General features: G+C 46.4%; 1 protein-coding gene and 1 long non-coding RNA gene across 7 annotated transcripts in view; one reads left to right on the top strand and one right to left on the bottom strand.

Annotated features, from left to right (window-relative positions):
* Grhl2 (grainyhead like transcription factor 2) overlaps positions 1–13,104 on the bottom strand; it is a 136,404-nt gene that overhangs the window by 55,139 nt on the left and 68,161 nt on the right. For all 6 annotated transcript variants that reach the window (XM_087190752.1, XM_004850226.3, XM_004850227.3 and 3 more), the window contains exon 8: positions 783–877. In XM_087190752.1, coding sequence (XP_087046878.1) covers positions 783–877 — 95 coding nt within the window. The remainder of the gene's footprint in view (positions 1–782; positions 878–13,104) is intronic.
* Positions 782–5,568, top strand: LOC147824032 (uncharacterized). Its single transcript, XR_015442956.1, has 2 exons — positions 782–918; positions 1,920–5,568. It is a non-coding gene; the product is annotated as an uncharacterized LOC147824032 (long non-coding RNA).

The raw sequence follows: 13,104 nt of genomic DNA, 5'->3' as shown, positions 1-13,104 counted from the left end.
CTGCCGGGGCCGACAAGGAGGCCTCCACCGGGTAGCTTTACGTGGACCTTCTGGGGTGTGAAGACAGGGCCGCCCAGCACCTCCAGGTGGCGCACAACTGAAGCAGAACACGGCTTCCCTCCAGAGCCCGACAGGGAGGGGAAATGGGCTGTGGAACACGGAAAGGAGGCCGGGCAGAGCTTCCGTATAATCAGAGCTTGGGGCTGCTTTCTTGTCCAAGCCGGTGGGGTGGCCCCTGTTCCCGGGGCGCCCCACAGAAGCTGCCCCTGCCCTAAAGCAACCGGTACCTGGAGGAACAGAGGAGGTTACGCAGACAACAGGAGCGGCAGCTGACGGCCCTGGACTGGCCGCTCCTCATCAGGAAACCCAGAGGCCTGCTCCCTGCGCCCTTCCTGCCAGCCCAGGCCTGGGGCGGTGGGGCTCTCATCCCTGAAGAGGCCGGCACTGAAGAGGATGCATGGAGACGCCCGAGAGGGTGCCCGGGGGCGCTGCAGAGCAGGGGCAGGCGGGCTGCTGACCCGGGTTCCAAAGCTCCAGGTCTAAGCTGCAGCTGCTCCTGAGTGCATGGGTTCGCACCCCTTTCTCCCTACTCCCTCACTCCCAAAGGCAACTGAGACTGCACAAGGGATGTGCAGGGCTGCCAGGAAAACAAGCGGTCCACTTGCTTTTCTCTGGCCCAAGTTTCGGGACGCTGCCTCCAGCGGGCCCGGGCAGAGCTTGTTCTGCAGGGAACGGGCGCTGTGCTACAGTGCGAACATGATCGAGGCGACGTTCTCACTCACCTTGGCCTCTTCGTTCACGTCCCAGGTGAAGGAAACAGCATTGTACGCAATCTCCTCGATGTTTCCGATCGTGTTGAAGCTCTCCTTGTAATCGGCTGCAAGGTTCGGAAAGGAGAAGGAGTTGAAGGAGGGAGAGGTACTTTGTGGCATGTATTTTCCACCGGGCAAATGTAAACTTTGCCTGGTTTTCTACCTGTCCTGATGGCAGCACTCAAGCACCAGTGCTTACTGGTGCTCTTCTGTCGCTACTCACTCCCTGAGAACAGAAGCACATTCCCTCTAAAGCAGGAGGGCGAAGCGAAACTGTGCTCTCTTGATTTATTAGTTGTTTCTCACCAGATTTACAAAATTATTAATTAGCCCTTCTGAGTCCTGCCCACTCTTCTTCCTGGCCACTTTCCTGCCTCTTAATTTGCTAGTGCCAGAGTACTTGGTGGGATTCCCCCCTCTCTCCCTCCTTCCCTGTCTCTCTCCCTCTGTCTCTCTGTCTCTGTCTCCCTCTGTCCCCCCCCCCCCATGCCAGGGAGTATCACCAGGACTTCAGTAAAGAAATTCCAGGAGACTACAAGATGAAATGTATTTTGTATGATGCTCGGGATACAGCCCAGGGCCTCACACATGCTCAGCCCTGCCTCTACCCCTGAGCTACACTCCCAGCCCAAGGGAAAACACTGAAGTTTTCTTTTTGGATCCAAGTACACAGAGCCGAGTCACTCATTCTTGATTCACTGTTGACGCCTGACTTCTCGCTGACTCTCACAGCCTCTTGCCGAGCGTCTTTCTTAACGTGTGCCTGTCCTTGGCCCCTTCGGACTCCCACCAACAAGGCAGCCAGCAGTGCGCTCTGTGTATGTCCTGGGCTGATTTGCCTGTCTACGCTGCTGTTTATAAATTGTGTGGTGCTATGGCTGAGGTCGTTGGAGTCAGCAAATATTTGAGTTATATACTTATCCTAAAAACAAAACCTTTGGGTGTCTATCAAAACTCAAGTTTAACTGGACACTGTGCATTTTACCTGGCAGCCCTCATGCACACCCTTCAGATCTGACCGGGCAGCTGGCTAACAGCCCATTTCAGTCACTGGATGGAAGGGTACAGTGACCGCCACCACCACAAATATTTCCTTTTTCTCCTCAGAGCTGGACCCTGCAGTGGTCTCTGCAGACTGGCACAGAATCCTTACTCCTGAGAGCTGATCGGATAGCTGATCTCGGAAAAACGAGCCACCTGTGCCCTCTGAGCCCAAGTGGGTGCCAGCCCAGCCGCCGCCTCATGGCTCTACCTTCCCCCGCCCCAGCTCCATCCTTGAGCCAGCCTGGGGGACGCACGGTGGTCCCCCGCATTACCTCTGCAGCTCTTCCTCAGTGGACAGTTAGTCTCCTCATGCCCGCTCCTGTCCTTGTCCCTGTGCCTCTCCTAGGGAGACCCTAAAGCTCAACTGTGTATCCTCACACTTGAGACACAGAGCTCACGCCTTCATACGGGAGCATGTGTGCTCCCCATGGGAAAGCCTGAGGCCAGCGACGAATAGAAACATGAAAGCAGCCACAATCCGGCCTGCACAAAGGATCACCCTGCACATACCTGTGTGTACTTCACTTTTCCTATCTTTCTCTGTCTGCCTCTCTCCAAAAGATCTGAATGCTCTTACGCTACACTGAAACTATTACTTTTTAGTTTGCTTTTTGCTGTTGCTGTTAGGTAGCGCACCATCAACATCTTCCCATTCCAAGAAGCCTAAACTACTATCGGGGTCCAGTACAATTGTCAGGTATAGTTAGATTACAAGTCACAGCTTTATTTTGTTCTTGTCGGTCATTTAGATAATGTTCAATACTTTGCTATCTCAAATACCATTTCATTTCATTATCTTTACAGTTAAAATGTTACACATACTTAATTTTATTGCATTCAGATATTCTCAGGGGTTGGGGTGTGTTGGATGTGGCTCTGAGGTAGAGCCAGGGTTAGGCCCTGGGTTCAAAGCCAAGCACAAGAAAAGAAAAGAATAGAAAAGCAAAGGATTTATTCTCAGAAGTGACAACAGTAAGTCAAAGGGAAATAGATATTTAAGGCTAACTGCTTTTGTCAAATTGCTTATGAAAAGGTTGGAACAATGTCCTTTTTCTTCAAACTGTGTGTTTTCAAGCCTGCATGCAAAGCCTGGCGACTTACTGTTTTAATTCACAATTCCCTGACTGCTAGAGAACTTGAGCAGGCTTTCATTTGGCTTCTGGCTGCAGGTATTTCTTGGTTTTCAAATATCCTCATTTATGGGCCAGGGATTTAGCTCAGTGGTTTCGGCTGCCTGCTGTGCAAGTGCAAGGACCCAAGTTCGATCCTCAGTACCAAAAAAATTAATTAATTAATTAATTAAATATGCTCATTTATTAGTACAGTTTCTAGTTCTATCCTTTCCCCATTTTTCTCTTGGACTATTTAATGTTTATTTTGTTTTACTACTTGATAGTTTATTTTTAAATAACCATTTAAATTGCTTAGTAGTAGGAAAAATAAAAGAAAAATATCAAACAAACTACTCTCTCCTCCAAAAAACCTTAGTTTCAAAATGTTTTCAAAAGCATAAGATTTTCAAGCTCTTACTTGGGTTTCACTGTGTTCTATTTCAGTTACTTAAAACTGAACGAAGCAGCATAATCTGTACCTGCTCTCACTGCCTTCTCTCCCCTCTTGGGCTGTCTTATGCTATAGTAGAACCCAATACCCAGTGCGTTGCTTCTATTCAAATTTTCTTACTGATTTTAAAATAAATACTTAAAGATAGAAGAGGAAAAAAAGAATTGTACATCCTACAAATTTAGAGTAAGGTGTTATGATTATACTTGGGATAATTTTAAATGTACATCTGTGCTTTCAGCCACCCAAGGTTTTACAACTTTGAGGAGAGAAACAAAGCACTGAATTTAAAGAAACTAAATTCCGGGCCAGGGATTTAGCTCAGTGGTTCTGCTGCCTGCCTCGCAAGCACAAGGACCCAAGTTTGATCCCCGGTACCAAAAAAAACCCCCCAAAACTAAATTCCTTGACTCTTCACCACTGTTTTAAAAGATAACCTTACAATTTTAAGTTTTAAAACACCAATTACTTACTATAAATGAGAGAGCAAATGTTGTATCTAGAATTTAAAGTAAACCAAGGTCGATGGGTCACACACCTACCCTAGATCTTATGAGTTACTTTGCCCTGAGGTTTCATTGCTTCTCTATCTAAAAAATTTGTCCCCTAAACCAGGCATGGTGGTGCACACCTATAATCCCAGCAATTGAGAAGCTGAGGCAGGTGGATCATGGCAAGTTGGAGGCCAGCCTGTGCTATATCATGAGTTCAAGGTCAGTCTGGACTACATAGTGAGACCCCGTCTCCAAAAAAAAAAGTATGTACTGCAAACATGTATTAATAAAAATATTTTTTAATTAAAAAAATTTCTCCCCTGCAGGGGACCACAATATTGATTATGCCCAAAGCAGGCTGTAAGCAGCACAGGCTGTGAAGAGTCAATCCCACAATCGGCTTGTTTCTAGAAATGAGTCTGGCAGAAGCCTACGTACGGAGGTCAGAGTAATTTGCACCCAAATTCCATTCTCACATTTAAAACTTTCTTAACTAGAACAACAGTGTTCTCATTACAACCATATATTTTGTCTATTCTGTTCCTAATTTGAGAATGCTTTGTCTTTTCCTTTTACAAGCCTTGCCTCCATTAGTTTCCACAGAAACTGCACAATTGCACACCCTTGCACATAGTTTGCTTTTACCCCAATTAGTGACCAATAAAAGTCAGTGGCTTGCACAGACCAGCACCTTTTGCTAAAGCAGCATTGGCCATCCTGGCTCCCCACTTTGTCTCTCTTAGTTGTCTTTTAGTTTTTTTCCCTCAGGCTTGCATTGTACACTGAGCAGGAGACTGAAACCTACTGCAGAGGTTTCCAATAAAGTTTCAGGGTTAATAGTACTTCCCTAAAAATCTTGTCAGGTGAGTAAAAGGAAAAGATTACTGCAAAACCAATTTCAACATAAACACAAATAAAACACTCTCTGAGGGCTGGGAACGTAGCTCAGTGGTAGAGCACTTGCCAGCACAGCGAGGCCGTCGGTTCAATCCTCAGCACTGCAGGAGGGAAAACTTCCTGGGGCCCCCAATCTCACATTGGTTCCCCTTTCTTACTAACCAGCAAATGTCATAGACAAACACTTTCTGTGTGCCCACTGTACAAGGCGCAAATGAGAAACAGCAGAGACCAAGATGAGGTCCCTCATCTTTTGGCTCTTTCAGTGCAGAAGGAGATAGGAGATAAATAAAGAAAGGAGCAAGACAATTATCCTTAATCTGCTGATTTTTAGTGCCCAGAACAAAAGGACCAATGATACTATTTTCATTGGTTTTATTTAGAGCATTTATTTCCTCTATAACATGCAAAGTATTTTATTTATTTGTTTAGTATTTTTCACCAGCATTTCTCATTAGCTATCTACAAGGCAAGGAGCTGATCTTAAAAACAGCAGCTTTCTCAAACTTAACATCATACATGTAAGATGTGTCCCATTAACTAGTGGAATGATGAATGAATGACGAGTGAATGTATCCACAGGCTATAACTAAGAGACTAATGTCATGCCCTCCTCTGGAGCCGTACACAACACAGGAAACGTCCCCTCTCCCCTTTCTCTTCAGTCTCCACAGATGCAGGATAGCTCCACTCTACTGTCTGATGTTGCTTCATCCACATGTATTATTTGTCCAACTAATAAAATGCTAATAGCTGCATCTCCTGCTCTCTGTGCTCAAGGGTTTATGACTCGTGGGTAGGAAGAGAAACTCAGCAACCTGGTGCCCACGCTTCCTTAATGTATTTTCTCAAGAAAGTTTCTCCAGCCTACATTTTGAAAATACTGAAAGTGGTAGCCAATACAAGGAATTGCTACTGTATTCATTTCCTAGGCCTACTGTGTGGCTTAGAAAAACAGAAATGTATTCTATCAGAGCAGTAGAGCCCGGAAGTCTGAGATGAAGGAGTTAGCAGTACTGGCTCCTTCCACAAGCAGCGGGGATGAGGTTCCAGCCTTTTCCCCCATTTCTGGTGGCTGCCAGCAATCCTCAACACTGCCTTAATGCATCCTGATGCTTCCCAACATGCATCCAGGGAACTCAGCCTCTGCCCATCTTAACAAGGCCTTCTCCACACAGCTGCGTGATTCCCCTTCTCTTCTGAGGACCAATCACTGAGTTTGGGATACTCTCTTCATAAGATCCTTCCCTAAAGTTCCTCTGCAAAACCTTTTCCCAAAATAAGGTCATACGTACAAGTGCTGGGAAAGAGAGCCGTGGATATATCATTTTGGGGGGGGGTCACCATTCAATGTCCTGCATTTGTGAGAATGAAAACCATGCGACTGGAGTGAATAGCTTGTTCTTGCAAGACAGCTGCCACAAGTGGAAAAGAATCATCCCACTTGAAGAGAGTTATAACGCATGTAACCATAAACACATTCATGTTAACAGAATTTTGGCTTTCAAATTAATCAACACAGAAGGAGGCAACATTAAAAACTACGTGTTTTATACCCTGGTTTGTAAACATAATATCAACATCTACTTGGTGAAGATGACAGTATAAGTAGGAAAAATGGTTTAGATATCTCCAGAACAAGCATGAGGGAACAAAATTAGTAGTGCTTACAAGTTGCTGTTTGTCTTTTTAAAAAAATTATGTCAGCTGACCTGAGTTAAGGACATTCTTACGATTGGTAGAAGGAAGTGCACACCAGCTGGCCAGCCAGGTCCCAGGTCGACCCCAGCTGTGAACGGGGACAGAATTCACAGTCACTGAGCCCCCACTAAAGGTTGGACTGCTCTCTGGTTCACAGAACCCTTCCTCTTTCACAGTACTTACTTTCATCTGTCCTGTGCAGAAAAACACACATTCATAAGCAATGTGACGATGAAGATGACAGAGGATGGCTGGAAGCAGGTGAAAATCTGCACCTGCCTTGTCTATGCAGCTCTGTCATCACTTTAGTCTCTACAGTAGTAGGTGCACTCAGGAGGCTGAGCCAGGAGGATTGTCATGAGTTCGAGGCCAGCCTGGGCAACAGTGAGTGCAAGGACAGTATGAATTACAGAGTGAGACCCTGTCTCAAAAAACATAGTGATAGTCTAAGTACTATTTTCTGTGTGGACACGGAAGCATATGAAAAAGATGAGCTTCGAGAGACTTTATATAAGGCCAAATGTGGTGCACTCTGGGAGCCTGAGGTAGGACGATCACAAATTCAAGTCCAGCCTGGGAACTAAGCAAGTTAGTGAGACCCTGTCTCAAAATAAAAAACAAAAGGTGGGGATGAAGCTTTGTGCAAAGGCCCTGGATTCAAATTCCAATACCCCCCAAAAGAAAAAAAGACACTTTGTATATAATTTCCATGGTCCGATACAAGGACTTATGACATTGCTATTGCCATACCCAAAATGAGTTCTGCACTTTTTTCTCTAATACTTCTTGCCCATTCAAAAAAAGAGTAAGAAGAAAAAACAAGATGACATTAACAGTTCCTATTAAACTTGGTAATTTACACACACACAAAAATCCTAAAAAGCACAACTAGCTTAGGTTTCAAACAGAACAAAACTCGGGGAGAAGACACGAGTGAGTCTTCTCGTCTAATGAACAAGCATAGCGGTGACCTTGCTGTCGCCCCAAGGGCCACACTGAGGCTGTGTCCCGACACGACAGAGCAGAGGGTACAGAAGTCAGGGCCAGCGTGTCCTCTGGGCAGGTTAGGATGACCCCAAAGAAAGGGTGTTTCTGCACCGCCAGACCTTACAGGTCATCGTAACAAGTGTTCAGCTGCGGAGCTTCTTGGATGTTGGGTTTGGGAGAATCACCGGGAGGGCTTTAGTGAAATGCAGGTGTCTGGGCCACTCTGGAGCCTTTGTCAGGAGCCTGCCTGTCACCAAGAACATGCATTTCTAACCAACTCCTGGACGCCGTGCCGAGGTCTGGGACCACACCGCAGTAACACCGGTTATACACTGGGGGCTCTGAAACGACTGGGCTATGTCTGTCCTGAGGTCCCATGCCGATGAGCAGTGAAGTTCATGTGACAGATGGTCCTCGGAGCAGACTCTCCCTCTCCATGGACCCAAACACTGTACGTGGGAAATTCGGGTGTTAGCTGCTTCCAGACACCTGCTTGTTGTCATGACTGGAATCCACCCTGAAATACTCATTCCTCCAGATAAAAGCACTGCTGTCCCTGGCATTAAAACGGAAATGCCCTGGGGGTGGTAAGAACTGCCGCCACGGAGACACACATGCTGTGCGGAGCCTCGGCCGGCACAGGGTCTTTGCCCCACCTAGTCCTTGCAACCAAACCGTGAGGTCACAATCGGCATCCGCCGAGACAGGAGTGGAGCCACTGAGGGAGGGAGGACTCGCAACGGTGACAGGCCAGCCTGCAGTTGGAATCTGGGCTTGTTTCATGCCAAAGGCCACGCTTTAACCACTGTCTATATTTATCTTGCAAATTAGACAATAAATCATCACCAGACACTGGGGTCACAGCACCGGCTTCAGTGGCAACTAGCTTTTGCAGAAGCATTGAGGAGCTGACGTTCAGTGGGGCAGGGAGGCTGTGTATTTTAGACTAGTGCAAACTCCTTGACCAAGAAGGGCAGGTCAGGTGCCTCAGCGGAGGAGGCAAAAAGGAAAACATCTCCATAACCCTAAGCACCACGGAGATGAGGAGGACAGCTGAAAAGTCAGCCCTTCTCAGAAAGCACAGCTGCCGGTGTCGGCGGCAGAGGAGGAGAAACTCCAGTGTTTCCTCAGAGGGCTGCTGAGTGAGCTGGTATGAGCAGCCCTCCCTTCCCATGAGCTGCTGGTGGGCCCCGTTCTGCACGGAAATCAGGAGGTTTGATTCTACCTTCACTGCCATGAGAGGGCTGAGGGTGAATCTTTCCGTTAGCACTTTTCACCTTTTGCATGCACTCAGTCAGTGGTCTGTTAACAGGTTTTCAAACTCACTCTTCTGAAGATAGTTTTCTTCAAACTGATCATGTGTATAAGTGGGATGCTGGAACGCTGACGAAGGAAATGCTAATTCCTTCACTTTAATTAGGCTTCGTGTGCTCGAGAAGTTATAACTACTCCTTTTAATTATTTTTGTATATATTGCTGGAGATTAAAAGCAGTGGTGTAATTAATATGAAAACTGCCTCTCCTGAGAGGTGTGGGTCCTGTCTGAACTGGTGAAAGGAGGCTGGGATGCTCGGGCGGCTGTGGGCACTGCTGTCAGCTCAGTGTGCCCAGCGAGGCGCCTTTCCCAGGCCGGGCGAGCTCTCATCGGGGTCGCGACACTGCAAGTCCATCTGCAGGGTGGCACAGGGGGAAGGGGCCCGGGCACTGCAAACACAGGCTGAATGTAGCTTTCTTTCCTCTTCTCCACAAGCCCAGTGACTGTCAATGAATCCCTTAACTGAGCTCTCTAGATGGACTTGCATTTCTTCATCCAGGAGAGAGATGGAGTCTAAGGCAAGAGAGCGCTGTGTCTGTAGTTGGTGATGGGACCCCCCCGGCCCCCGGACACTTACCTCCCCAGTCTGCAAAGGATCAGGCGAAGTGTAGGGGCTGGCAGAGGTCACACTGGGCCAGTCACTTAGCTTGAAACAGGGAACAAATAAACCTTTGTCTAAGTGAGTTGTAAGTTTATTCCTTTCTGTTTTTCAAAATCGAAGAAGCAACTTTTAAAAACCTGGCTAACTCCTAAGAACTCATTAATGAGTTCCTTGCTTTCCTTATAGTGCTTTTCCCAAGTCTGAGGTCACCCTTGGTGTACCTAAGCGGGCTGACACTTGAGCACGTTTGGAGAGGCCTTCCGTGCATTTCTACCGTTTGTTCCCAGCCCACAAATAATAACAGTCACTCATTTCTGGGAGTCAAGTGTGTACGAGGCCCTGCGTTAAACACTCTTCACCAACACTGCCGAAGCCAACTCCACTCCTGGGCAGGAAACAGGAAAGGAGTCCTGGGCCTCCGTCCGTGACAGCCACTTGGAGCCTCTGTTTCTGTTTCTATCACTGAATTCCACACCAGGTAAGTCACAAAGAACAGAAGATCGTTCCACCCGTGGTCCTGGAGACTTGGAGGTCTAGGGGCACAGCGCTGGCCCCCAGCGGGGCCCTTCTTGCGGCGTTGGCGGTGGAGGGGTCGCCCGTCAGGACAGAGCCAGAGGCCAGCCCGGACAGCGCATTTCTCTTCTTACGGTCACAGGTGCCATCATTGGCATCCCAGCCCCACAACCCCACCCAGCCCTAACTACCTCCCAAAGGCCCCTCCTAGTACTGTTAGCATACAAATTTGGGGATTCAGTCTCCAACATGTGAGCTTTTGAGGGACACACTCAAACCAGCAGCAGGTAAGGGGCCACGCTGGAATGGGAACCTACAATTTCTGTCTCCATGCAAAGCCAGAGCCCTTTGACTTCTGTGACACACAGTCTCTCAGATGAGCACCTTTTCATACATAATCCAGAACAATGATGCTGAACTTGTGCAACATGATATGCGGCCATCACAGAGTGGCTCTTCACTATATTTAAATCTGTGCTAACTGACAGTTATTTGCACTCCATGGCTTAGTACAATCCCTCTCATAGACATCATTTAAGACGGTAACTCTCTCGGGGCTTTCTCTTTAGGCTGACCTAATATTTCATGTTGGCTTTACATTCTTGTTTCCAGAGAGGGAATTACATAGGTCAATGTTGCAGAACGTAAATTTTAAGGACCATACATGTACAGTAAGAAAAATATTTTACACTGTAGCCCACTACATTCCATATGTGCTGGTATTTTAAGGACAGCATTTGATCTCCTCTTTTAAAGAATGCTGTCCTAAACCACAAACTTAATTCCGAGCTGGCAACAGGCTACACCCTGTGTGCAGACACAACTGTGCGTGCGTGTGGGCCATGCACATACCATGTCTTAAACCCAGTCAGCTTGGACGGGCTTAGGACTAAACTCTTTCTGTCAGTCACGGTGGGTGAGGGAGGTTAAGTGTTCTGTCTCTGGTCCTCAAAGTTAATTTGTGAATTAACAAAAGTATCTGGCATTTTCTAAGGGTTTCCTGAATGAATGAAGACACGGACAGTGCTTTGGTAATAACTTACACTTTCGCTGCCCAGGAACCACTCACAGAATTCTGCATTTCCATTCTTCATCTTGATGCTTGGTACACTAACACCCTAGGGCAGTGGTGGGAACCTAAACCAAGAGGCTGTTTGTATCACTGAAAGCTCTGAAAGGTTCAAGGTGAGGACAGAAGTTACAGGCATGCAGCACTGACAGCTGCGACCTCAAACAGTCCAGTTAGCGATGTCCCAGCCCCCAAATGGCTCCTTCTAGCCCAGAACCCCCTAACCTTCTCCCAGCAACATTATCACTTGGTTAAACCAATGGTAACTTACTAAGAAAAATGGATGCCATTTCCTCAAATGATAGTACTTCATATGATTAGTAAGAACCCCCAAAATTACTGCTCTACAAGAGTTTCATGATCTCTGTCACATAGTCAGCTATACAACAACCTTCACTGCCAGAAATAATTCTCAAACACATATAGCTGCATGATAGTTGCAGACTGAATAGATTCAAACAACAGAAGTGACTTCTTGGTTACCGATGGTGCTACACGCACACGCATGAAAAGGACTGTCCACCTTCCCGTGGATTACCTTCCACTAAATGTGACCGCAGGCCAGTTCCTTCAGGGGCTCAGGCACGTCAGGGTTGATCTCCATTTGCACCTCCCTAGTTGCCCCAGTTGCCTGATCACATGTGCCAGACCAGTTAGCAGCCATGGGAAGATAAATCTACTCCATGTGGCAGGGGAGGACCGGGGACCCAAATGACCATTCTAATTGTTTATGTGAATGATTTTTGCATTAACTGCTACGTAAGTGACACAGGTTGCCATTGCTATTTGCTTGTACTCATTTTCTAAAATTTCTAACACTACTAAAGGATTTCTGAAGTTCTATTATTTTCAATATATATCCTTGAGAAGATGAACTTGTCCTTCTGGGGAGGGAAGCTGCTGCTGCTGTCCAGGTTACCTTTGTAGTGCTGACCATGGCACCTGGGGACAGGTGTGTAAGTCATCTGACCCAGCAGCCATGGCGGAAAAGCTGCAAAGTGCCTCTGAGCTGCCTCCCCCGCTCTAAAGACAGCGCTGCCATGGATCTACCTCACAGGGTGCTGAACACAGGGAGACTCGCTTCTTAAGCCCTCCATTATTTCAACCATCAACTTTTCAAAGGCAGAAACACTACTGGTGGCCCCACATTCCTGGAGTGGGTTCAAAGAGTTTTCCTCAGATTAACTTTACCTTATTTAGGCTTCTACAACCTCAAAGAAGTCAATTTATCTTTGGGAAAACTTTGTCTTGGGAAGGCCTAGGTTTTGTAAACAAAGACAAGAAACCTTAAGTTTGCTTCATGTTGTACTTGGGAGTCGTGCAAAGACAGAAATTCGTTTCTATTGCAAGATACAGACGGAGAAGTCTCTGAATGGCAGGAGGAAGGCTAGCTCTGCTTTTGTGAAGGAAATCCATGAGTCTCAGGAAACGACTCCATCTCCAGGTATTTTTTTTGGTCATTACTAAACCAATGGAATAGTTTAGATGTTGGAAACTATCAGTGTACTTACGGTTTTACAAAATGCCTCTCTGCAGGAAGAAAAATAATTAGATCTCAAGCAAAAATATGAAATCAAATAGCAATATAAATTCCATGATGAAAGCCTGGTGTTATACCTGCAGATACAGAAAAGTTCCCTATCAGTTAGGGGGACAAAAACTCAGTGTCCCGTAAATATTAAAAAAAAATTACAGAAGACAGGAAATATGGCATTTTAAAGCAATAAAATGATGGGTCTCTGAGGTGGTTTTAGCCATCTGAGTACGCGTGTTTAACTTTAAATCTCCCCGTCTAAACCAGAATCGCTTTATGGGGAAGCTCTATGTTCTCATTAAGAACATCTCAAAGGGGTGGTCAGGCATCCACTCCAGGGTTCAGTCTTCTCTGGAACACTCCTTCTCGCCAACACTCCGGGCTAAAATCACCAAGAGGAGAGAAAGAGAGAAACTCTACCAGAAAAGGCTGATAACAATAAATGTCCGTGAACCAAATACACAAGACTTCCTAGGACCAGTGAAGAAAAATGATGAAGGTTTACATTAATTGTAAGTTTTAATTTTCAAATGTAGCTGTGTTTTTTTTAAAGTTTGCTTTTCAGTAATTTTCC

This window comes from Heterocephalus glaber, unplaced genomic scaffold, assembly GCF_053883595.1.
Source record: "Heterocephalus glaber isolate CG9 unplaced genomic scaffold, H.glaber_assembly_v1.0 deba00001556, whole genome shotgun sequence".
NCBI lineage: Eukaryota > Metazoa > Chordata > Mammalia > Rodentia > Bathyergidae > Heterocephalus > Heterocephalus glaber.
This window is presented reverse-complemented; position numbering and strand designations above follow the sequence as displayed.